The sequence below is a fragment of the Gallinula chloropus genome (assembly GCF_964237585.1).
Source record: "Gallinula chloropus genome assembly, chromosome: 28".
Taxonomy (NCBI): Eukaryota; Metazoa; Chordata; class Aves; order Gruiformes; family Rallidae; genus Gallinula; species Gallinula chloropus.
The window spans coordinates 2,647,419-2,673,552 of record NC_140113.1 but is presented as its reverse complement, the minus strand read 5'-3'; the positions used below and the strand labels follow the sequence as shown (position 1 = coordinate 2,673,552).

The 26,134-nt window shown below is 54.9% G+C and overlaps 1 protein-coding gene across 1 annotated transcript; it reads left to right on the top strand.

Annotated features, from left to right (window-relative positions):
• Positions 1 to 1,002: 1,002 nt before the first annotated feature.
• Positions 1,003 to 19,569, top strand: ATP8B3 (ATPase phospholipid transporting 8B3; the record flags this gene model as incomplete). The annotated part of the gene is made up of 27 exons (XM_084276140.1): positions 1,003 to 1,057; positions 1,649 to 1,740; positions 2,306 to 2,419; positions 3,092 to 3,190; positions 3,653 to 3,714; positions 4,903 to 4,975; positions 5,119 to 5,189; positions 5,716 to 5,798; positions 6,574 to 6,732; positions 7,217 to 7,305; positions 8,015 to 8,208; positions 9,096 to 9,304; positions 10,421 to 10,455; positions 10,903 to 11,056; positions 11,645 to 11,833; positions 12,213 to 12,325; positions 12,667 to 12,861; positions 13,104 to 13,215; positions 13,519 to 13,594; positions 14,013 to 14,154; positions 15,292 to 15,559; positions 16,020 to 16,243; positions 17,303 to 17,386; positions 17,690 to 17,929; positions 18,138 to 18,276; positions 18,565 to 18,695; positions 19,333 to 19,569. The coding sequence occupies 27 exons, from the start codon at positions 1,003 to 1,005 to the stop codon at positions 19,567 to 19,569; spliced, it is 3,639 nt and encodes a 1,212-aa protein (XP_084132266.1).
• Between the last annotated feature and the right edge of the window lie 6,565 nt (positions 19,570 to 26,134).

Genomic DNA, 26,134 nt, shown 5'->3' with positions numbered 1-26,134 from the left:
CCTGGGGTGAGGGGACCAGCTGGTGACAACCCTGAGCATCTCAGGGCAGTGTCGTGTGTCAGGGCAAACCAGTATCAAATCAACCTGGTACCATGAGGAGCAACAGGGAGAGAAGTAGCTGGGTCTGTGGAAGAATGGAGGAAAGAGGTGATCAAAGGACTGAGATAAAAACTGGTGGCAGGGACAAACTTCTGTGTGGGGTTATTTAACAAGGAGGTCATTAATGCTTTCTACCTCACAGGCTCCTTTCATGTAAGGATCACAAAGCTCTTCACAAGCATTAATTAATCTCCCCAAACATCCCTGCAGGGGAAGGTCACTGAGCAGAAGGGAGATCTTGTCATAGATGAAGGCAGCTGCTCCCTGGGCACGATGGATGTTGGGTGTGCTGGTGGCACAGGCAGAGCTTCTCTTCCTCACTGGTGGCTTCAAATGGGTTCCCATAACTTCCTCAGAGGGGAAAATGGCCTTATCATGGGCAGGTGGGACTGGGTGGAGGTGGGTCTGAAAGATGACCCTGCACCACAGCCATTGAGCATCCCTGAGGAGGAAGGGGTCTGTGCAGGCAGCCTCCAGCACTGGTGCCCACACAAGCTTTGAGGAAGTTTGAGGCACCTGGGAAGGGCAAACCTGTGGCTGCTGGAAAAACAGAAAATGGTAGGGTGAAGAGGGTTTCAATCCAAACCTGAGCTGTGGCTGGTCCAGAAAAGGAGAGGGCAAAGAACACCAGGTGTCAAAGGGAGAAATAGGTTTTCTGGTGCCAAACACTCAGCCTGGCCCTGATCTGTGGCACTAATGGCTCAGAGACCACATGTCCATGTGGAGTTCTGTCTCCAAAAGGTCTAAGCTTACTCCCAGTGGTGCCCAGAAGAGTGTCCCATCTGCATGATGTCCTGCCATGGAGAGGCAGAGGGCCCAGCTTCAGTGTGTCGGAGCATCCTGCTGGGATCACATTGTCACTACTGTCCTTGGTTGTCCTTGTTCCCAGATCCTGGTGCCAGAATGGCTGCACCAGACCCTGCCCCGGGCTGCCTGCGTGGGGAGAAGCAGCTGCCAGGTCAGTGAGGGTGCTTTGGGGGTTGGTTTTTGCCTTTTTCCTTATTTTCAGACAGTCTGGGGGAACGTTGAGGTGGGACAGGATTGTGAGAGGGGAAGAAGCAGATCTGAGGTGAATTGGTCTGGAAGGATCAACAGCTGGGGTGCAGGAGGTGGGATGTCCCTTGATGGTGGTGTCAGCACTGGAGAGTGACAGTGAAATAAGGAGAGGGACGAGCAGCCTTCAGAATAGCACAGACTGTGCTGGGAGGGCTCATCCTGCACCTGGCATGATGCTGTTAGACCTAAACCTCAGCCCAGATGGTTATCCTGAGGCTCAGAGGGGAAGTCTGTGCAGCAGTCCTGCATCTCTGGGAGCTTCTGGCCTCCTGCACCCTCTGTCCACTCTGTGACCCAGCTGGTCCCACAGACCCAGTTCTGTCCCAGTTGTACCTCCAGCTGCTCTCCAGGTGTAGGTGCACGACTGAAAGCCCAACTTTGCCAGCAGTGGGTCACCATGAGCCCAGTGGTACCATCACTGCTCCTTGTGTCCTTGGAGATGACCAGGGCCTGACTCTGATGGGAGGTGGTGGATATCCACTTGCTTTTCCAGCTTTCACCTGGGAGGTGAAGGCCAACGACAGAAACTACCACATGCAGTTCAAGAAGAAGGTTGCCTTCTGTCTGACCAAGAAGAAGTACGCGGTGAGTCAGCCTGGACCAGCCCTGGGCTGTTCCTTTACTCATCCCCTGGTTCCTGAGCTGGTGGTGGTTGGGGGAGACAGGACAGAGATGCTGTGGCCTGACCTCCAGTAGGATGGAGAGTCATGTAGTCCTCAGTGAAGGGGCTGCTCCCTGTCTGGCATCCCAGATGCCCTCTGAAGCTGTCAGACAAGGAGCAGGACTGTATGAAAGGGCCTTTTTTAGTCTGATGCTCAAATCAAAAGAAAGATTTTGGAAAAAAAAAATTCTGATTGAAGAAAATCAGATAATTTTTTCCCCCAGATGAATAACAACCATCTTAGGGAGCTCATTTGGGCTTCACCTGGTCAGAAGCAACGTGTTTTGGTTCAGTTTTAAGTCACATGGCCCTTTGCTCCAATAAATCTTCTTTTTCCTTACAGCTTTTCTACATTTTTAAAGGCAGCTCTTAAGTCCTACAAAGTTGAGAAGTCCTAAAAATACCAGCACACTGTTAGCATTTTCCAAGCACATCCTTGGTTTCATGTGGCTGAACTCCACTGAGCTCTGCCCTGTCTTTCTTCTGCAGGGCAATGCCATTAAGACAGCCAAATACAACATCTTTACCTTCCTCCCACTGAACCTCTACGAGCAATTCCACAGAATGGCCAATGTCTACTTCGTCTTTGTTATCCTCTTACAGGTGAGATGGTGTCATGATCCACAACCTGGGCAAGACTGGGTTTGGCAGAGGTTAAACCCCCTTGTGTTCCAACCAAATCATAGAATCATAGAATGTTCTGGGTTGGAAGGGACCCCAGGGATCACAGAGCTCCAACCCCCCTGCCACAGGCAGGGACACCAACCTCCAGGCCTGGAGCTACACAAGGTTGCCCAGGGCCCCAGCCAACCTGGCCTTGAACACCCCCAGGGATGGGGCACCCACCCCCTCTCTGGGCAGCCTGTTCCAGCCCCTCACCACTCTCTCTGGAAAGAACTTCCCCCTAATATCTAATTTAAACCTCCCCTCCTTCAGCTTTAACCCATCCCCCTTGTTCTGCCATTATCTCCCCTTTTAAGCTCAGTTACTTTAACCTGACTGGATTTGGATGTCATCTCAGCTCTTGTAGACCACAACTGGACAGAAATCCCACCACATGTGTGTCATGTATCCAGTTTAAACAGGGGTGGGAATTGGACAAAACAGGTCTGTGTAGACAGAGGTGTTGATGTGATTCATCTTAGATGGGTTCCTGCCACCCTGGGATGGTGGCTGAGGAGGGGGGGAGCTGGGGGCGATGGGGGAGTCAGTCATCCCAAGTGTCCCAACATAGGATGAAAGTTGTGTCAGTGCTGGAAAATTCTCTTCCTCTAGACCTTTCCTGAGATCTCCACGCTGCCCTGGTACACTCTGCTGTTCCCCCTGAGCTGCCTTCTCACCATCCGGGGTCTGAGAGACCTGATCGATGACATTGTGAGTGCTGGTTGGAGCAAAAGGCTGGGGGGTGTTGGGCACAGGGCCTGTGGGACACAGAGAGGTCACCCTTTGCTCTGGGCTGAACCAAAAAGCTTGGGAGGTGCTGTCATTCACTGCTCTTGAGGTATTATCAAGGCTGCCATGTCCAAAATGCTTCCTGTTTTCCCTTGGGGAGGATGTGAATGGCCAGTTGGTTTCCTTGGAGTTCAGACCCCCATCTCTGTCCCCCTTAATAGTTCACCTGGTGGTTCATATTCCCAGGTTGCTTCCCAGAAGTGTGCTGGGAGAATTGTGCCTCATTATTCATGAGAATACCTCTTCCCATTGCTTCAGGAAGATCTTGCCCTGGGGCTGGGGAGGCAGATTGTGGCATTGAGAGGGTTGTTTTCATGAGACAAGGCAGCCTGACATGGCTCATCCTTTTCTTCTGGCCTCTTTTCTTTTACCTCCTCTGTGCAGGGCCGTCACCAAAGTGACAGGAACATCAACAGCAGACCATGTGAAATCCTGTCTGGGAAGAGGTGAGGGGCTTTGGGAAGCTGTACCTGTGTTTTCCAGGCCTGTGTGGAATGATGGATCATCTGAAGTGTTTGATCATAGCAGCTGAGAAGGGTTTTGGTGGGAATATCCCTGGCTCTGCAAACTCCCATCACCTCCCAAAACCTGCTTGCAGGTCCAGCTGTTCCCCTGTAGGAACAGTCATATCCCAGTCACAGACAACAGGTCTGAAAACCCCCTAATTAGCTGCAGTGTGCTGGAAGGAGAGTTCTCTGGCCACAGAAGTTCCTCCAAGTCTTCCTATCTAACCCACAGTGTTATCTCCTGCTAAACACTGGTCCAGGGAAGGACCAACATTTCCCACCTATGGCCAGGAGGCTGAAAGTCCCTGCCTACAGGGAATATGGATGTGACAAATGGGTCTTGTGCCACCCTTGGTGCTCAGCTGTCACAGAATCACAGAATCCCCAGGTTGGAAAAGACCTTTAAGCTCAACAAGTCCAACCATTCCCATCCTGTGCTAAACCAGATCCCTGAGCACCTCATCTCCCCTTTTTTAAACACCCCCAGGGAAGGGGACTCAGCCCCTCCCTGGGCAGCCTGTTCCAGCCCTGACAACTCTGCCAGGGAAGAACTTTTCCCTCCCATCTGCTCTGACCCTGCCCTGGGGCAGCTTGAGCCCATTGCCCCTTGTCCCATCTCCTGTCCCCTGGCTGAAGAGACCATCGCCCACCTCTCTGCACCCTCCTGGCAGGGCAGGGGAGGTGGGGAGAAGGTCTCCCCTCAGCCTCCTCTTCTCCAGGCTCAACACCCCCAGCTCCCTCAGCTGCTCCTCAGAGGATTTGCCCTCCAGCCCCTTCCCCAGCCTGGTTGCCCTTCTCTGGACTCACTCCAGGACCTCAATGTCCTTCTGATGCTGAGGAGCCCAGAACTGGACCCAGCACTCGAGGTGCAGCCTCCCCAGTGCCCAGTCCAGGGGCACAATTACTTCCCTAGACCTACTGGCCACACTGTTGTTGATACAAGCCAGGATGCCATCAGTCAGCCATGCAGATGGTACCACAGTGGCAGAGGAACCAACAGACTGGAGACCCAATTCATGCAAGGAGCTGGGACAGACACAGGCTGGTCCAGAAGAGACAAACAGCCACAGTCCCTGTCCCACTGCTCTGAAAGGATAAAAAATCCCACCTCCCCTAATTTTCCTGCAGCTTCCACTGGCAGAAGTGGTGTGACATCTGCGTTGGGGACATCATCCGCCTGCGCAAGGAGAGCGTCGTCCCAGTGAGTGGTGCCCTGGAGCTGCCCGTGCAGGGGAGGGGGGGGAAGCTGGGGAGGCCAGGAGAGGCAGTGGGGGGGCTCATCCAGGAGGGGTTCATCCAGGAGGGGCTGATCCAGCAGCTCTCTCCCCCTTTGTGCTCCTTCAGGCCGACATGCTCTTGCTGTGCAGCTCAGAGCCCAGCAGCCTGTGCTACGTGGAGACTGCTGACATTGATGGGTGAGGAGAGGGGCAGGGGACCGCTGTTGCCATGGGGGAAGAGGGGCAGAGACATCTCAGCCAGCAGCTGAAGCCTTCAGTCTTGGGGGGGGTTGTCAGGCATGCTGGGAGAGCTGCAAGTCCAGCAGAAACCATGGGATGTGGGGGATCCTCAGAAATGGGATCTGAGCCCTGAGTTTTGAAAACAGAGTCCAAAACCACCTCGTGGGCTTCCACATGACCTCAGTATCTCTCTCCATCGCCCAGCTCCCTCCCAGCCAGGCAGAGGACAGTGGCTGCTCATTCCTCCCACCTCTGTCTGCAGGACTATTCAACAGCAGGGTCTCCAGGCCAGGGCTGTCTCCCCACATGAGTGCTCCATGTCTGGTGTGATGATGTGATAGTCCCTACCTCTCTTTTCATTGCCACCACTCATGGCATCATGACAGTTAAGGGCCGTCTCTGTCCCATGGGTCCAACAGCAGAATCAACGCTCTGTCACCCCACAGGGTTGTTTTATTTTTCCCTCCCTGGCTCTTGTTCACAGAGAAACAAACCTGAAGTTCAGGAAAGCCCTTCTGGTTACCCACCAGGAGCTGGTGAGCGAGGAGAGCATGGCTGCCTTTGATGGTGAGTCTCCTGGCTGGGTGAAGAGGTGTCCATCCTGCCAGGACAGGTGGTTTCAGTCTTGGTGTCCATCCTGCCAGGACCAGTGTGGGTTCAGCCTCAGTGTCCATCCTGCCAGGACAGGGTGGGTTCAGCCTCCGGAGGTCTCTGTCCCATGAGGCCTCCACCACCTCTCTGGGCAACCTGGGCCAGGGTCTCACCAGCCTCAGAGGGAAGAACTTCTTCCTCAGGCCTCATCTAACCCTGCCCTGCTCTAGTTTAAACCCATCACCCCTCATCCCATCGCTCCCTGCCCTTACAAACAGCCCTGCCCAGCTTTCCTGTGGGTCCAGGGGCTGGAAGGGGCTTGGAGGTCTCCCCTGAGCCTTCTCTTCTCCAGGCTGAGCCACCCCAGCTCTCTCAGCCTGTCTTTGTAAATCAAGCTCTTGGCTTCCAGACCTGAGCTCAGACCCTGGTCTTTTCCCCTCTTTTGTCCTCCATGGTAGGCAAACTCCCTTCCCAGAGGCTCTGGGGGTGAAGGGGGTTTGTACCTTCTCCACTTTCAATGTGGTTCCTGTGCTGTGTGCTGTCCCAGCACTGCAGGGTACTCCTCCAACTTAGCCTTAATCTGAGCCATCCATAGTGCAATTGCACCTGGAGATGCCCTGAGAAAACCAGAACCTCCCCAAGAAACCCCTAGCACCCCATTTTGGAGCTGGCATGCGTAGGGGTTGCGGGGGAGAGGAAGGTCCTCTCTCTTCCCCCAAAGCCACCACCTGAATCACACCTTCTGCCCAAGGGAGGGTGACCTGTGAGGAGCCCAACAGCCGCATGCACAGCTTCACTGGCACACTGGAGTGGAGGGGAGAGACCTACTCACTGGACAGTGACCGGATCCTGCTGCGGGGCTGTAGGCTTCGCAACACCGACGTTTGCTACGGCTTGGTCATCTACGCTGGTGAGTGGCAGGTCAGGAGGGGCACCAAACACCCAGGTCCTCAGGGATTTGTAAGGTGCCCAAACGCTTCTGGCACCAGCAGCTCCTCAGCTGATACAACGTGGGAGGAGCTGCTGCTGTAACCGAGCCCCCAGAAGTTTGTCCTGAGCTTTACTGGTGTTGGGCTGACTGACAGGTAGATGATGTGGTGGGACCAAGCACCTATTCAGCCCAGGTTATAGTTCACCTGGATCCACTCTGCTTTGTGGCCTCTTGCCCTTTGGGTGCAGCTGAGAACTTGGCCATGAGCAGCTGTGGGTAGAGGGGAGGGGTGAGGTCTGGTGTAAGCAGCATGAAGCGTGCAGCCACCACTCCATTAACCACTGAGCAAGGGATGTGGTCCTCTGGAGTCTTCAGAGGTGGGGAGAGGTTGTTCTGGAGGAAGCCAGCAACTTTCTAGGGGCTGTGGACTCGTGTTTTGATGTCTGAAATGTTTCACATCCAGGATTTGATTCCAAAATTATGATGAACTGTGGGAAGATCAAGCGGAAGAAAACCAAGCTGGACCACATGATGGACCGGCTGGTGATCATAGTGAGTGTGGTACAAACCCATCCTGCCCTGTTTTACTGGTTTCCTGGGCTTGCTCACAGGTCTTCTCCTGGGAGGCCACTGGCTTGGCTGTTGCTGGTTTTCTGAAGCTTGCAATATTTTGCTCAAACTCTCTTGGGTTTAACATGTGATGGGCAGACAGCAAGTGATGCTCCCAGGAAGCGGCAGCTGGTGGGTCTGGAGCAGTGGTTGTGTTGCTTAAACTCTGGAGCCCCTGGCAAATCTGAGTCCTCTTGGACCAGCCTGTTTCAAACCAGGGTGCTGGATGGAGTATGCAAGACCTCCAACCCCTCCTGGCTTGCTTTACTCATCCTTAACCATGCAGGTCCAAGGAGGTGGTTTGTGCCAAGGGACTTGAAGGCTGTGGCTCAGCACAGAGTAGGTGGAGGATGAGTAACTTCAGCAGGAAGGCTGCAGGACACCCCTGGTCCAGGGAGATGATGTCTGAGACAATTAGGAGGGTGGGAAGGTTGGGTTTTGCTTTGTGGCTGTTGTGGAGTGCAGTAAGTGCTGTGATCTTCCATCTTGGGCCAGGATGAGCTCTGAGAACCAGCTTCAGGCACAGGGACACCTTTCTGCAGGCTTCCAGCTAAAAGAGACCAACAGTGGGGAAAGGCTAATGGTTGGTCCTAGGAAGGGGCCTGTTGGGCTCTGTGTGATGGGACCTTCTCACCCTGGTTTCCTGTCTCAGATCTTCCTGGTGCTGTTGGTCACGTCGCTGTGTCTTGCCGTTGCCTCCGGGTTCTGGGCCAAGATGTTCCAGGAGAAGCACAGCTACCTCTCTGCCCTCTACAAGCACACCACTCCTGCCCAGCAGGCCTTTTTCAACTTCTGGGGCTTCACAATCCTCCTGAGCATCATCATACCCATGTCCATGTATATAACGTAAGAACAACAGAGCCTGCAAGGGATCAGAGGTCACTCCTTGCCCTTGGCCACCATCTGGCACCTTGGTTTGCAGCCACACAATGGGGCTGCACAGAAGGCCCAGTTGTGGCCCTGAGCAAGTCATTCTCCTGTGTTCCCTTAGCTGTAAGAGGGCATATGGATGGGTGGAAGGTCTATCTTGCAAACACTGATGATGTGCTTTGAGATCTCCTCAGAGGGAAGCTAGAAAGGAGGTGCAAAGACATGTACTGGTGGTAGAAATTGTGGGCAGGCCTGAGGATGAGAGTGATGAAGGTGGGGCTTCTCCTCTGAGCAGCAGAAGGGTGAGGAAGGGCACAGCCCACAGTCTCTGCTGGGAGAAGCAGTTTCCAGATTTTTAGGCCCTGCAGCTGGAATAAAGGAAGTTCCATGTGAATGTAAGGAGGAACTTTGTCCCTGGGAGGGTGGCAGAGCCCTGGGCCAGGCTGCCCAGAGAGGGTGTCTCTGGAGACACTCAAACCTGCCTGGATGTGTTCCTATGGGATTGAGTCTGGGTGATGCTGCTCTGGCAGGGGGTGGGACTGGTTGAGCTTTTGAGGTCCCTTCCAACTCCTGACCTTCTGTGAGTCTGTGCACTGAATCCCCTTGCACCAAGGGGCAATTTCCAGAGGGGATTTCCAGTGTCTGGGGACCCAGCAGGCTCTCAGCCTGGGGGGGACAACCCTTCTGAAAAATTGCTCATGGGGAAAGAAAATCCTCTTGTTTCCCCCAAACTCAGAGCAATAGGATCCAGGTGAGGGGGTTCCCCTCTGCCCTTCCTTCCTGTGACTGATCCCCAAGACCTCCTGAGATGTGAGTGGTGCAGTCTCTCCCCACTGTAAGTTTGCTTCTACCTGACTCCTTAGGTTTGAATTCATCTACCTGGTGAACAGCTTTTTTATCAACTGGGATCTGGAGATGTACTATGCTGTCAAGGACATTCCAGCAAAAGCCAGAAGCACCAGCCTCAACGACCAGCTTGGCCAGATTGAATATATCTTCTCTGACAAGACTGGCACCTTGACACAAAATGTCATGAGCTTCAAGAAATGCTGCATCAATGGGACCATCTATGGTAACTTTTGGTGGATACAAGCTTGTAGAGATTTATGAGTGAGGTAGACCCTGAATTTGGGCCACTTTGGTTCTTTCTGCTCCTCCTGGCTGGCTAGGAAGCTTGGAGCATGTGGTTTGGCCTTGGTGGTCCAGTGGGTAGGCAGAAGCTGCAGGAATTCAGCTTGTTCTCATCTCCCATGTTACAGAATCACAGAATCACATGGGTTGGAAGGGACCTCCAGAGCCCATGGGGTCCAACCCCCTGCCAAAGCAGCTCCCCAGGACAGGTCACACAGGGCAGCATCCAGATGGGGCTGGAATCTCTCCAGAGAAGGAGACTCCACACCCCCTGGGCAGCCTGTCCCAGGGCTCCCTCACCCTCACTGAGGAAAAGTACTTCCTCTGCTCCAACTTGCAGCCATTGCCCCTTGTCCTGTCCCCACAGACACTGAAAAGGGGCTGCCCATTCCCCCTGCATCCCATGCTTAAGATATTTATAAACATTAATAAAGTGTCCCCCCCTTAGTCTTCTTCTCTCCAGGCTGAACAGCCCCAGCTCACTCAGCCTTTCCTCACAGGGGAGATGCTCCAGGCCCTTCAGCATCTCTGTCCCTCCTCTGGACTCTCTCCAGGAGATCCCTGTCTCTTTTATCCCAGGGAGCCCAGAACTGGACACAACACTCCAGGTGGGGCCTGAGCAGGGCAGAGCAGAGGGGGAGGATCCCCTCCTGTGACCTGCTGGCCACACTCCTCCTGATGCCCCCAGGATCCCATTGTCTCTCTCAGTCCCCAGGGCACACTGCTGGCTCATGGCCACCCTGTCACCCACCAGCACCCCCAGGTCCTTCTCCACCAAGTTTTTAACCAAACCTTGTGTAGCTCCAGGCCTGGAGGTTGGTGTCCCTGCCTGTGGCAGGGGGGTTGGAGCTCTGTGACCCTTGGGGTCCCTCCCAACCCAGCCCAGTCTGTGATTCCACGATTCAAACCGGGCAGGAGAGTCAGGTGTCCAGACACTGGAAACCTGTCCCTTTGGGCCAGGAAGAGCTGCAGTCCCTTCTGGCAAAGCCCCTTGAAGCCCCCACTAGTGATGCTCCCTGACAGCCCTTTATTAACTGAGTTGGTTTTGTTTTGGCAGGTACAGGCACAGCCCATGAGAACACCCACCCACCGGTGCGTAACTCCCCCTCCCATGGGCCAGGCTCTGCTCCTCACCAGGGCCACAGCCACAGCAGTTACTGCTCACACCAGCAGCACCCAGTTGTGTTTCTTGGGGAGCACAGCTTGCTTACAAGGGGGGTGTGTGTGTGTGTCCTGGTTTCAGTCAGGATGGAGTTAACTTCTGTAAGAGTGGCATGTGTCTCCTTGGGCTGGCCAGTTCTCTGCTTCTCAGCTGCTGCTGGAGGGCAGGGGAACCAGGTTTATAAAACAAAGCAGTTCTGATTTGAGCTTTCCTTTAATTCCCAACTTTTTCACACTTGCCCCTCTGGTGTGGGCAGTGCCCAGCTTGGCTTGCAGGCTCTGACCTTGGGGAGGACTATGCCAGCACGGGGCTGCTGTATCACAGCCCAGCAGAATCCCTGTGCTCAGGTACCTGCATCCTGCCTGTGCCTCTTGCAGGGGTCGGGGTTGACCTGGAGGCACCATGGGGAGAAGCAGGACTTCTGTGACACAGCGCTGCTGGAAGCTGCCCGGCGGGACAGCGACCCCGTGCTGAGGGAGTTCCTGAGGCTGCTGGCCCTCTGCCACACTGTCATGGTGGAGGAGAAGGGAGGTGGGTTGGCTGGGGTGGTTGATGTGCTTGGAGCAGGGTTGAGCTGCTCTTCCATCACCCAACAAAGCTCTGCTGTGGGGTGCAGGTGGCATGGGAGGCCTGGGGTGTTTTAGGCCATCACAGACGTGTGTATTGGTGGTGAGACCCTGGCCCAGGTTGCCCAGAGAGGTGGTGGAGGCCCCATCCCTGGAGACAATCAGGGTCAGGGTGGATGAAGCTCTGAGCAACCTGCTCTAGCTAAAGGTGTCCTCGCTCACTGCAGGGGTTGGGACTGGATGGCTTTAAAGGTCCCTTCCAACCCATTGCAGTCTATGATACTATGATTTGGGGTTGTTTTAAAGCTAATTAGTTGGAACAGAAGCATGGTTGGGGGTGGGGTGGGCATAATCCATCCCTGTCTGGGCACTTGTCCTGCCTGGGCCAATGAGCAAAAGAGATGACAGATGTAGGACTGAGTTTCCCCAGCATGGTGGCTTGGACTTTAGGGTCTCCATAGATGTCGGTGCTGGGCACGAACAGTGTGTTTCAGATGTCCAGGAGTTGCATGGCTGGGAGGCACCTGGTCTAACCCCTACTCCTCTTCTGCAGACCAGCTGGTTTATCAAGCAGCTTCACCAGATGAGGAAGCGCTGGTGTTGGCAGCCAGGAACTTGGGGTACGTCTTTTTGGCTCGAACACAAGACACCATCACCATCAGTGAGCTGGGGAGGAAGAGGACATACAAAGTGCTGGCCATGCTGGACTTCAACAGCGATCGCAAGAGGATGTCTGTCCTGGGTGAGCAGGGTGGGGGGTGCCTCAGGGGCCCTTCCAGGAACACTGAGAGTCCCCTCTGTATTCAGCCCTACATGGGATGGCACAGGGACTCCTAAGGATTGTCCCTGCAGCTTCACCCACCCCTGGCACCTTGGTGAAGGCAGCCAAGAAGGCTTTGAGCAACCTAGAGAGAGCGAGTGAATCAGGGGCTCAGAGGAGGTGTGTGGGGAACCAAGGATGCTGAGGCCTGATCCTGCCCCGTGGTGCTGTAGATCTGGGGTATTCCCATGCTGCCTGTGACCCCACACAGAAAGGCACCAGCATGGCCACTGCACGGGGACAGCCACAAGAGGAAAGCCATCTCTGTGGGGCCTTGAACTGTCCTTCCCCTCCCTGACAGTGCGAGACCCCCAGGGCACGATCCGGCTCTACACCAAAGGGGCTGACACAGTCATCCTGGGGAGGCTGCAGAGGCGAGGGCCCAACGAGACCTTCACTGAGCTGGCACTGGATGTGAGTCCCACACCAGTACGGGGCACAGAGGGCTGGTCTCCCTGCTGCTGGCTTTGGGCTGGGTGTCCTGGAGTCCCCTGCTGCTCTTTCTCCCTCTGCCTGCAGAATTTTGGTCCTTTCTTCTGCTTTAGGAGCTTCACCTGCTTATGGGACAGGGGCTAAGAGGGCATCAAATCCACCTTTGGTGTTCTTCAAGGACCAGGTGCTTTGTCAAGGATGCTCATGGGGGTGCTGTAGGATGGAGAGGGGGGACTCAGATCCCAGGTCTCTGGGCTCTGCCATGGGAGCATCCCAGTTGGCTGGCATGATGCCCTGATCCACCAGCATCATCCTGGTTGAAGGAAAGGAGAGCTGATGTCTCCTCCCTGCAGCGCTTTGCAGAGGAGACCCTGAGGACGTTGTGCCTGGCCAGCAAGGAGGTGAGCGAGTCTGAGTACAGCGCGTGGAGCAGGAGGCACCGCCAGGCCAGCGTCCTGCTGCAGGACCGCGCGCGGGAGCTGGACCGGCTCTACGAGGAGATGGAGCAGAACCTGCAGGTGGGATGGGGCTGGGGCTTGGGGGAACCAGTGGTGCTGGTCCTTCAGAGGGCAGCACTGTGGGGTTCGTGGACTTTCCCCCTCAGACATAACTGTGTGACATGGCAGTGAACACTGGGTGAGGTACCAGTCAGATCTTTCCCACCCCTGGGCAGGGACCCCTGGTTGGATCCAAAGGGCAGTTCCCACCTCCACGTCTTGCCCTGCCCCATTGTCATAACACCCAGTCACCCTCCTTCTAGCTGCTTGGGGCCACTGCCATTGAGGACAAGTTGCAAGATGGAGTCCCTGAGACCATCCAGCTGCTGAAACTGGGCAACATTAAAGTGTGGGTGCTGACAGGAGACAAACAAGGTCAGTGGAGACACCCCCAGACCCCACCAACACATTGCAGCTTCTCCCCTAGGCAGGACCAAAGGGGAGATGTGGGACCCTAGGAGTGGGCAACAACCAGGTTCTGCTGTTGTCACACGTGTTGTAATCACGTGTCCCACAGATCATGGGGAAACTGAGGCAGGGGATGCTGTCTGTGTGATGGCACAGAACTGGAGCAGAGCTCTCAGCAACTGCTGCCCACTGAGGGCTGTTGGACCTGAGGGCTGCCCCAGGATGGGGGGCACAGCACCAGGGGGTGTTACTGACTGTTGACTGTTGCAGAGACTGCAATGAACATTGGCTACGCATGCAAGCTGCTCACAGATGATATGGAGATCCTGGAGGAGAAGGAGATCAGGTGAGGAATCATGACCTCCTGGTTCAGGACGTTGTTGTCTGTGCTGAAGACACCTGAGAGCACAGGAACCTGTGCAGAGCTCAGCACTGCCAGAGATGCTGCCCCCTCCCTGCCCCACCCTGGGTGTCCATGGTCCTCATCTGCTGAGACCTCCCCATCTGTTTCTGCTCCTTGGTGGGCTTTGACAAGAAAGTGCCTAAGCTGTCTCTCCAGCCTCTAAACCACAGGGCCAGCAGCTGATTCTGATATCAGAGAGCCCTTAGGACCTCCTCTCTGTCCCCCCAAGTTCCCACCACTGGCTACCAGCCCCATCTCCCTGGAGCTAGCTTTGAGATGCCAAAGCCCAAACTGTAAGTCTCAGTTGAAGCCAAGCAGAATGCTCAGCATCCTCAGCTCCACACACCCCTTCCTCCCACAGCGAGATCCTGGAGGCTTACTGGGTGAGCAACAACAACCTCAGTGAGCACGGGGAAGCCCTGTGCAGTGGTCACCTGCCCCAGCAGCGCCCAGAGGCTTCGTGCAACAGGAAGAGAGCTCTCATCATCAGTGGGGACTTCCTGGTAAGGTGGCACTTGGACACTCTTCTCTGCTCCCTGCCTGCACTGGCAGATTGCTACCAAAGCCCTGGGTGACACCTGCACAGAGAGGAGGTGGTGCCCCTCCTGCCCAAGGGGTGGGAAAAGCCCATTTTTGGGCTGGGGAATGAAGAGTGGAGAGAGGAAAACCTTGCATGGATCATTTGGTGTTTGGGGGCTTCAACTACATTTGGTCTTCTGGGATGACACAGGCTGGTGCATAATCCCATGCCTTCCTGGTTATACTGGGACAAACTTGCCTTGTGGTCACAGTGCTTGCTGTGGGCAGAGCTTGGAGAAAGCTGGGGTCACTTTTTGGTAGCACCTAGGAGCCTCATGCTCTGAAAGCTATGAGTGAGGTCCCACCTGCATGTGCTGCACATGGGACAGAACAATCCCCTGCAGCGCTACAGGCTGGGGGAGACTGGCTGGAGAGCTGTCAGGCAGAGAAGGACCTGGGGGTGCTGGGTGACTGCAGGCTGAGTATGAGCCAGCAGTGTGCCCAGGGGCCAGGAAAGCCAATGGCATCCTGGCTTGTGTCAGGAATAGTGTGGCCAATAGGGCTGGGGAGGGGATTGTGCCCCTGGGCTGGGCACTGGGGAGGCTGCACCTCGAGTGCTGGGTCCAGTTCTGGGCTCCTCACCATCAGAAGGACATTGAGGTCCTGGAGTGAGTCCAGAGAAGGGCAACCAGGCTGGGGAAGGGGCTGGAGGGCAAATCCTCTGAGGAGCAGCTGAGGGAGCTGGGGGTGTTGAGCCTGGAGAAGAGGAGGCTGAGGGGAGACCTTCTCCCCACCTCCCCTGCCCTGCCAGGAGGGTGCAGAGAGGTGGGCGATGGTCTCTTCAGCCAGGGGACAGGAGATGGGACAAGGGGCAATGGGCTCAAGCTGCCCCAGGGCAGGGTCAGCTCAGATGGGAGGGAAAAGTTCTTCCCTGGCAGAGTTGTCAGGGCTGGAACAGGCTGCCCAGGGAGGGGCTGAGTCACCTTCCCTGGGGGTGTTTAACAGAGGGGAGGTGAGGTGCTCAGGGATCTGGTTTAGCACAGGATGGGAATGGTTGGACTTGATGAGCTTAAAGGTCTTTTCCAACCTGGTGACTCTGTGATTCTGTGCTCTCCCCTAAGGACAAAATCCTCCAGCCAGGAGAAGTGCTGAAGGGCAGGACAGGGCGGCTGCGGCGGTGGCTGGCTGGCTGCAGGGCTGTGGACTCTGAGGAGCAGGGCAGCCCTGTGGAGAAGGCCTTTGTGGACTTGGCCACCAGCTGCCAGGCAGTGATCTGCTGTAGGGTGACCCCCAAGCAGAAAGCCCTCATCGTGCAGCTGGTGAAGAAGCACAAGAAGGTCATCACACTGGCCATCGGGGACGGGGCCAATGATGTCAACATGATCAAAAGTAAGGCTGGGGGCAGGGAGGAGTGTGGGTTTTGGTCTGGTGGTGCCCCATCTGCCATCTCTACCACCTCACCCTCTCCTTCGAAGAGATGGGAGGGGAACTGCCAGCCCAGTTCTCCATGTTGCTGGGAGGGGAGCAAGAGGCACAGGACCAGGACCAGCGTGGGACTGGAGCAGGGTTGACCCTCTGCTTCAGCAGCAGGGATGGAACTTGATGCAACTTCAAGTCCCAACGTGGGCAGCTGGCAGAGACCTCCCTGCCCCTCCCCAGCAGCCCTGCTGACATGGGGCAGTGCTCTTCACACACCCAAACATTCACCTTACTCCCACAACCATGGCCTGTGATGGAGGGAGCTTCATCCCTTTGCCCATCACTCCTGGATTCAATCCACAGGGAAATCAAGCTCTGGGCTCCCAAACAACCTCCCCACCCACGTTTCACACCCTCCTGTCCCCTGCAGCTGCTGACATCGGCGTGGGCATCAGCGGGCTGGAGGGCGTGCAGGCCGTGCAGTGCAGCGACTACGCCCTGGCGCAGTTCTCCTTCCTGCAGCGCCTCCTGCTCGTCCACGGCCGCTGGGCCTACCTGCGCATCTGCAAGTTCCTCCGGTACTTCTTCTACAAGACCTTTGCTGGCCTCATGGCCCAGGTCTGGTTTGCTTTCCATAACGGATTCACAGCTCAGGTGAGCGATGCTGCCATCAACAGGGGTCACAACCGCCCGCCAGTCTGCACACCGGGTGCTGATACCCCCCCCTGTTGAGGACCCCATCGCCCTGAGGGGCATGTGTCCGTCCACACCACCACCCTGGGCTCCTTCCTCCCTTGCCCTGTTTTTTGGGGCTCCCTGGCTGAGATGCAGCTGGTTGTCTGGCTGGATTGGGAAAAGCACCCTAGGGAGATGACAATAGCATAGAATCACAGACTGGTCTGGGTTGGAAGGGACCCCAGGGGTCACAGAGCTCCAACCCCCTGCCACAGGCAGGGACACCAACCTCCAGCCCTGGAGCTACACAAGGTTGCCCAGGGCCCCAGCCAACCTGGCCTTGAACACCCCCACAGATGGATGGGGCACCCACCCCCTCTCTGGGCAGCCTGTTCCAGCCCCTCACCACTCTCTCTGGAAAGAACTTCCCCCTAAGATCTAATTTAAACCTCCCCTCCTTCAGCTTTAATCCATCCCCCTTGTCCTGCCATTATCTCCCCTTTGAACAAGCTGATTCCCCTCCTGTTCCTCTGCTCCCTCCAGAGACTGGGAGGCTGCAATGAGGTCCCCCCACAGCCTTCTCTTCTCCAGGCTGAACCAGCCCAGCTCCCTCAGCCTCTCTCCATAGGGGAGCTGCTCCAGCCCTCTGATCATCTTTGTGGCTCCTCTGACCCCTCTCCAACAGTCCCACATCTTTCTTGTGTTGGGGTCCCAGCTCTGGACACAGGACTCCAGCTGGGGACTCACAAGGGCAGAGCAGAGAGGGACAATCAAGCTGGTTGCCCCCAAAAATGGGAACTTTTATCCCAAGAACCATCTGTGTGACTTGACCACCACTCTGTGGCTCCAGCCCCAACCCCCATGTGCAGCACAGCTGACCACTGCAGACAAGTGGGGCTGATGCAGAGCGTGGGGCAAATCTGAGGGGACTTCCCATGCTGGGATGTGAGCCTCTTAGACTCTCCTGGTGCCTGGGCATCCTTTCTGAGTCTTTCCAAAGCACCACTGAGCTCACAGCCACCTTCTTCTCCCTTCTAGCCTCTGTATGAAGGCTGGTTCCTTGCACTCTACAACATTTTCTACACTGCCTACCCTGTGTTGTCCGTGGGCCTTCTGGAGCAGGTATGGGTTTACTGGGCTGCATCCAACCCCTGTGCCTGGAGGCTGCATCCTCAGTGGGTGTGAGTCAGCCCAGTAGTCATTGCACCCCATCTGCATGGCTCTTTGTTCTTGGATGTGGTACCAAGCAGCTCCACGTGCATCTGGAGGTCACCACTGGTCCTGGGGTGCCTCTGTTCCCATCACCCCAGAGCAAACAGGTGGAGGGGCTCTCTGCAGCTCTCCCAAAGGGTGTGCTGAGTGGGGTGGCCCTGTCCTGCTCCCCAGTGTGGGTGAGGAGGGTGATGTGTGATGCCCTCCTGGCAGGATGTGAGTGCCAAGAAGAGCCTGGAGTTCCCTGAGCTCTACGTGATCGGGCAGCAAGAGAAGCTCTTCAACTACCGTGTTTTCAGCGTCACTCTCCTGCATGGGGTCAGCACCTCCCTTGCCAGCTTCTACATCGCCCTCTGGGCCTTTGAGGACCGTGTTGGCAGCAAAGTTGTTGGTGACTATGAGTCCTTTGCCATCACAGTGGCCACATCAGCACTGCTGTCAGTTCTGGTGGAGGTGAGTGCCCATCCATCCTTCTCCACCCTGGCCCCAGGGCAGATGTGCAGGGACTGCAGCCCTGCGATCTTTGACACCATCCCCAGCTGCTTTGTGGGTGGGGAATGATCTTCCTTGAGTAGGGGAGGAATTTGGGATGAGTGGCCAAATGGAAGAGGGTCCCCACCACCTCCATGAGATGTTGTGTACTCTGCCCTTGTCCCTGCAGATCATCCTGGACACCAAGTTCTGGACAGCATTGTCCTTCCTGATGGTCACAGCCAGCCTGCTGCTCTTCTGCCTCCTCTCCTTCCTGACCCAGAGCATCGATGCCTTCAGGATAGCCCCTGCTGTCTTCTGCTTCCCAGGTGAGATGCTCTGGGGATGCCCATGGTTCTTGCCTTTTCCAGGGCAGCCAAACCTGGGCTTGTTACTATCAGCTGTGTCTGACCTCGTAGATCCTCTCTTTGCTGCCATTTCTCAATCTTGCTGTCTTTATTTTTCTCTCCAATTCAGACCCCATCTCCACTTTAGACCCCCCCAACACCTTTGTGGGTGGGGACCTGTCCCCCGACAGTCATTCCCTCTCTCCTCTCCACCCTCCTACATCCACCTACACATCTCCACCTACATCACCCACCAACTTCTTCTGACAGACGCCAGCCGGAGTGCCCTCACTGACCCCTACGTCCTGCTCGTGGTCCTGCTGTCTCTGGTGGTGAACACCATCCCCTCACTCACCGTCCGCTTGTACCGCTCCATCATGGGCAAAACCACCATCCAGCAGGTGAGGTCTGCATGGGGGCTGACATGGGGAGGGGGTCTGCCTCCTGCCAGCATCAGTGGCCAGGGTGGTGGTAGTGATGGGAAGGGTGAGGATCCCCAAGGGAAGCCACTGCCTGGGCTGTAGAGGGGGAATGTCACCTTTCCTTGGTGGCACCACTCAGCTGTGGTGGTCTTTCACAACACTGGTGCCCCAGTCCAGCTCCAAGGCCCTCTCCCCAAGTCAGTTTGTGTTTTAGCAGGAGACAAACTGAGGCAAGAGTCCTGCTCCAGCACTTGGAGAGGGTCTGCTTGTGGCTGCAGTAAGGAACTGCTCTCAGGACTTCCTGGAGCTGCCAGTAAGGAGTCACTGGGGTGATGTAGGTCTGGGTACCACCCCCAGCCTGGTAGAGCTCACCCCTATTAGGGTACCAGGTCCCAAAGGAGAGAAGGGGTTGGGATTGTGCTCCAGAGTTCTGGGAGCCTCAAAGACCCCCCATGATGGTCCCCACATTACACATCCCATCAGCTCAGATCATGGTGCAGCCAAGAGTCAAACTGTGTCTCAGAGAAGGGTGTCCCTACTCCCCTGGCACATCCCCCCTGGGGTGAGGGCTTCCCAGGGAGGTGGCCACAGCCCTGATTTCCCCATCTCCTTGCAGAAGATCCACCTGAAGGCCAGGAGGGAGCCGGAGCCCTCGGTGGAGCTGCGCGCCCACGTCCCGCGCGGCTCCTTCCAGCGCCGCTCCAGCTACGCCTTCTCCCACCAGGAGGGCTACGCTGGCCTCATCACACGGGGGGACAGCCTGCGCTCCAGGGCCCCCCGCAGCACCCACCCAGGTCTCCTGTGCCCAGAGAAGCCGCTGGCTTTGTCCTCCCTACCCAGCCCCTCGGAGTAGCTGGTGTCGACCTCCCACCGTGCTGGGACAGGGCAGGTGGCTCCATGGTGCAGATCTGCCTGGCTCCCTCCTGTACTGGGCATTTTGTAATCTGACTGGGATGGTTTGGAAGTGTGGGCGGCCCCCATGGCTGCAGAGGGGCTGGCTCAGCCTGGGGGGGCTGCTGCTGCTGCTCTGGGCACTGAGCCCTGGGGAGTGTTCTGCCAGCAGCCCCATCACCCCCACACAGTGTGTGCAGGGGCTTTGCAGGAGCCTGTAGAGCTGTGAAGACCATCAACTTCTGCTGCCACGATCAGCCCCTCACCCCACAACCCCCTGGCCGAGACCCCAGTCTCATTCCCTTTGCTGAGCTGCCTCAGAGTCGGGGCTTCCTCCTGCCTGAGGCTGATCCTGCCCCAACAGACCCAGGAACAGCAGCTCTGCTGCTCCAGGCGGGGCTGCCTGGTGGCTGCAGCCCTTCAGCCCTGCTCACTCCCTCCTGCACCAGGGGCCAAGCCAAAGCCCCTCACCGTGTTCTCCCAAGGCTGCAAGGAGCTCAGGGCAGCACCAGGCGCCCTCCCCACCCAGGGCTGGATCTGGCACCTTGGCTTTCACGTGCACCAACCCAGCAGATCAGACTCAAGCAGTGTCATTGTAAGTTGCCCCCTGTTTTCTGGGCCTGTGTGTGATTGATTTACCTGGAGGCTTTTCCTCTCCAGCCAAACCAGCTTCTCACAGCCTCTCATCATCACTCCATCCCTGCATGAGGCGCATGCAGTAGTGGCATCTGCTCTGTGCCATGCCCTGTGTCCACAGCAGCCATGTCCCACGCCCCCAGGACTGATGTCCCCACCTTTGGGGGCAGCTTGTGGCCACGGGCTGTTTGCTGCAAAGACCTGAAAAGTACTTTAGGGGGGGGGGGGGAGGGGATGGGGGAGACAGAGCAGTTGGGGTGATGTGCATCAGCTCTGCCCAGCAGCCACGAGCACACATCCTGCTGTGGGGACACCAGCAGGGGGGCTGGAGGGGTTGTGTGGGAACAACTGACTGGTGACTGGATCACCCTTTTTATTATTTTGGGGGTTTAATTAAAAGGACTTTAGCTTTTTTTTTTTTCCTTCTCCTGTCCTGTAAATCTCTGCTATACCCCCAAGGTGAGGAAGCTGCATGGGAAGGGGCTGTGGTTCCTCAGGTGTGTGCCACTAGCTCTTTGCCACCTGCCAGCACTTGTGCTGTAGCAAAATGTGTGGTAGGACAAGGTATTCAGGTAAAAAAGAGAAATAATTAAATCAGTGGGGGGGTTTGGACCTGCCTGTGGCACACAAGACTTGATGGGTTTGTTGAACAAGTGATTTGGCCTCATCTGTGCAGAGTCTGTGAGAATTAAGTGTGTTCTTTGGGCTCTGGCCAGGAGGCTGCTGGATGCTGCCAAGGAATGAAGTACCTGAGGCTTCCTCTGGGAAAGCTCTCACCCCAGCACCTACCGGGTGGAAACCTAGGACAACCCTTTCCCAGCTTCCCAGGCATGATCCCTGAATCCCAGCCCCTGATGCTCTCAGGCCAGGGCTGCAGAGAGGAGCTGAGGTGGTTAAAAGGGGGGGGGGGGGGGGATGCTCCTCCAATGCATCCCTCCTCAGCTCAACGGAGCCACGAGCATCCCCACAGGACACACACACACCCCAGGGTGAATGACTAGAAAATAATTTATTGAAGAAACATAAAGCTGCAAAAACACAACACAGTCATGACCAGTAGAGGATGAACAAATAGAGATTCATTTCTTTCTTTTTTTTTTCTTCTCTTTCAAAACCTGTTGACAGGCTGGAGTTACGTTTCCTGGTCATTCCCCCTGCATGAGTCATTGCAAAGAACAAGGAACAAACTCCAGAGCACACAGCACAGTTTGGATAAAGTGCCTGACACATAAGACTCTTATTTTTTTTCTTTTTTTTTCTTTTTTTTTTCTCTTTTTGAACGTTTGTCAATAGCTCAAACAAATAGAGTTGCAAGACACAGAGGAGTAACAATCGCGTTTTGCTGTAGAGTCCAACCTATCCCATGAGAGGAACAATGAAGCAGCAGCAAAGAACAAAAATATTTCATTTAATTAGAAGGAAAAAAAAAAAAGTCATTTATAAACTGAGAGATGTGGCCCTGGGACTGCAGGGGACAAGGGCGAGTGGCACCTATTGCTATACAGAAAATGAGCCATGGTTTCTGGAGGTGTCTGAACTGGCAAACCCAAGGCTGAGGGTTCTTCCTGGCTGGGATTAATTCTGTCTGACTTCTCTTCTGCTTTGAGAAATTGAAGGGAATGGGGAAGAAGTAAAAAAAAAAAACAAACCAAAGCAAAGCAAAGCAAAGAAACAAACCCAAACCAAAGCCCTGAATCTTCTTCCTTGTGGGTTTTTTTTTTAATTTCCTCTCTTTCAAAGCCCCAAAGAAAGATGCAGGAGGAACCAGATTCTGTGCAGCAGCATCTGTAGGTCCAGCACCAGCTGCCAGCGCTGCTTCAGCTGCAGCATCCTCTGAGACAAGGGAAAAGGAGCTGATTTCGTGCTGGTGCTGGTGAGGTGGCTGGTTGGCTCAGTGCCGGCAGCCACCAAGACCAGCGGCATCTTCCTGGTGCCCCAAGAGGGTTTGGGGAGAAAGGAACAAGGAAGTAATCATCTTCCCCACCCAGGCTGTAAATCCTCAGGAAAAGGGAGTTGCTGGGTGGTTTTGCCAAGCCATTCCTTGGCAGAGGGAAGCCACATCTCCTGCCCGCTCTGTGTCGACGCGCCGTCAGCAGAACCCTTGGTGGAACAGGAGAAGCTCAGCTCTGGCTGTGCCATAGCAGGGTGGCAACAGTCAAAACCCAGCTGGGTGTCCCTAGAAGCCCACGCTCCTCCTGCTCAGCCCATGGGACCAGGACAGCGCTGCCCCGCTGCCGGCGGTGGGTTTTCAAAGCATCGGTGGAAAACTTCCACCCAAGGTAGAACTGGAGTGTCTGGGTGGGCATCAGGTCAAGAAATGAGATCCCTGGAAACTTCCACAGCTGAAGTAGGACATGATGGCCAGGCTGAACCAGCAGGTCTCAGTGGGACATCCCATGTTCCCTCCTCACCCTCCGACTGGCCGCTCTCCATCACCCTCAGAGGTTCCCCTTGGGGCTCTGGCTTTGCTCCTGCTCCCCACACCACAAAAAACACCCTTTGGGGGCAACCCTGGTCAGAAGAATTGTCTTTAGGACAGAGCTTGGATTGTCATTACCTGCAGGGAAAAAAAATCTTTGGTATTGTGGCAAGTTGCTCCTCAAGGTGTTTTGGTAGGTGTGGGCAGCAGGCAAGGCCAGATCCATTGTGGGGCAGGGCTCAACCTGCCTGCAACTCATCCAGTGAGTCCCAGTGGGTGAAAGGATGGGGAGAGCACTCAGGTCATGGATTCTTCAGGGTTTCCCAAGCCACTCAGTTCATGCCCCGTGGTGGAAATCAGCTGCCCTCTCTGTAAGATCCAAGGACTTGTGGGGTGTGTCCAAACCTGCTGAGACCTGCTTGTGGTTGGAAATCTCCCAAACACAAAAGCTTCTTGTGCTGTAAAAGGTCTCGTGGGAGGAAATGGGACACAGGAGCGATGCAGAGCTCCCCAGAGAACAGGAGGATTGGTGAGCAGATGAATGATGCTGTTGGAATCTCTTCCTAAAATTCAGGTCCTCAGCCAGTAGGTCCCACGTATCCCACCACCACCTGGTAACAGCCATGAAGAAGATGAAGGCTGCAGTGATGCCACATTAGATAAGAGATGCAGATTTAAAAAAAAAAACACCCTACTTTGCTTTTGGGGACCACTTTGGGGGGGCCCAAAGAAGCTGAGATCTCCTTGCTCACAGTGGGCTGAGCTTTGAGGCCATGTCTAGTGATGGAAGCAAAGGATGGAGTGGTGCAGGGGCTGGGGAAGGCTGAGGAATCAGCTTTTTAAGGTAAATGCTCTGGTAATGGTGGGGAAGCAGAAAAAGGTAGGTACCATTGCTGCCTCCAGGCCCCCATCATCTTCTTGACCTCCAAAGATGTGACTCCTCACTGCCACGCTCCATCCTTTAAGCAAGGAGAGGAGGAGGAGGAGCAGGGGGAGGAAGACGTGGGGGATGCAGCACTGTTCAAGAGTGGCTCTCTGGACATTAGCAGAAAGCTCTCTGGCTGTCTAGGCCAGGCAGGGAGACCTCCCAAAGACCCCTGAGACGTGCCATGGGCTGTGGTCCTCCAGGACCTCTTCCACTTGGCTGGACTCTTCTGTTGCTTAACCCTCCAACCAGAGCAGGAGCCTCTGTGCAGGGGCAAGAGCCAGGCTGGGTGGCATGGAAAAGCATGTTAGGGGCAGTCACTGTGTGCTGGGTGATGCCTGTGACCCAAACCACATCCATGGGGAGAAACAACTCAACAATGGGTCACTCCAGTCCATCCCTGGCTCCAGTTGGGTGGTGATGCAGCACCATCTTCAGCACCTTTCTACACAGGGCAAGGGCAGAGGCAGGTCCGTGAGGTCACCTCAAAGGATGGGGACTTGGGAGCATGGTCTGGAAAGGTCTCAGCCCCAGGGTAGAGGTTTGGGGTGCCCATGGGCTGCTTCCCTTGTCTCAGAGCACACAAGGAGCCTGCTGGCTTTGCTGGCCCAGGTTGTGGCTGATTGTCTCTCCTCCTCTTGTCTGCACTTGGGATTTGACACACTGAGCTGGAGAAAGGATTTAAACAAACAAACAAACAAAAAACCAAACAAACAAACCAAAGAAAGAAAAAAACCCCACACACACCCCCAAAAAAAACCCCAAAACAAACCAAACAAACCCAAAGAACAACCAAACAAACCAAAGCCAAAGCACAGCGATGAGCTGGCCCCACGGCAGCGGGTGGGATGGGCAGGCAGGCACACACGTGGGGGTCCTGTGCCCCAGATACCCTTTACCCTGTTTGCCAGGCACAGGGAGGGGGCCACACCATGCACCCTGTCCTCCCTAGGGCTCCTCTGAGCAGCCCCCCTGCCTCCCCACATCGCTGCCACGCCATCTCCAGGGTGATGGGGAGGGGGGGGGAAAGGAAGAAAAGAGGCAAAGGAGGCTGAACCCAAGGGGCTGGACCACCACTCTCCCGTGGCTGCGTGAGTTGGGAAACAAACATGGTCCATGCAGAGAAGTCCCATCAACCAAAAACTCATGGAGAAAGAAAAGCACAGTTCATCCCCTCCCGCTCCCACCCGACCACCCCTCCCCGAATAATTAATTGTTACATTACTTCAAGAAAGAGTATATTTTTGTTTTTCATGCATAAATCAAATCCTCATCTTCTCTTTTTTTTTTTTTTTGTTGTTTTTTTTTCTTTTGTCTTTTTTTTTTTTGGTTGTTTTGTTGTTTTTTTTTTCTCTCCTTTAAATTACATTTGAACACAGAACACGTATAATAAATACTCTTGTACGACATGACTCAGAGAAAAGTAACACATCTGAACGCAAAGGTCTCATCATCATCATCATCATCATCATCATCAGTAGTTTTTTCTTTTTTTTTTCTATTTTTTTTTTTAAAAGGACTTGTTTAAATATGAAATCTGTAAACTCCAAGGGTCCTTTTTATTTTTTTTTTTATTCTTTTTTTAAGCTCTCTCTCTTTCTCTCTCTCTCTCTCTTCCTCTCTCTCTCTCTTCTTTTAAATTTTCAATGGTGAAACTAGCCAGCTTTCACCTCCTTAACATTCAATATGTCTCCCATTGAACTCATCAAAGAAATAAGAACATGCCGTCTTCTGCAAAATTATAATTTAACAGTATAAAGCTTCAAGTCACAAATTCCAAAAACTAGCTAAGTAATTTTTTTTCTTTTTTTTTATCACATAAACTATACATTAAATATTTTGAGGTATTTCAGAGAACATTGTCAAAGGCTTGTAAGGTCTGTGCTGGGTGGAAAAGAAGGCTTTCTCCTGCATAGAGAACGTCTTTGGTATCAGAAGCCATGTGGGTGTCGGGTAGAAGCAGGGTGGCACGGCCATGGGGTCAGGCAAGATCTGGCCAAGGCAATAAGAGTGGAGAGGGATGGGGAGGGGATAGGGTTGGGGATGTTCTGACTTGCTCTGGTTGCCATCAGGGTGGAGGAGCTTGTGGGGGTCCTGGCCAGGCTTGCTGTCACCAGGGGTGTTGACCATGGGCAAGTTTGGTCCAACTCACAAGGAGTCACCTTGGCTGGAGCCTGAACCAAGTAGGTACGATTCAACCCAAGATTTCCCTAAGCTCTGTGGAGATTGTACCTTCTCTGGCAGGTCCTCCCAGCACCTTTTGCTACTCTCACCATGGAGTGAGAGGACCCAGCTGTGCCCATCTCCCCCAGTGAGCAAAAAAAATGCCCCATGGGGCCTGGGAAACAGTTCCTGGTGAAAGGTTTCACAGCTCCACACCCTTCCCTGAAGGAGGGGTTTGGAAAAGCCCAGGGTGAGGCTTTCTGCTGTTCTCACTTTGGTCTTTCTGCCCAGAAACGCCTGTGCTACCAGAAAGGGAAACCAAAGCTCAAGCTTGAGCTGAGCAAGGAAGAAACACCCCGTGATGAAACCCATGGACTCATCCCC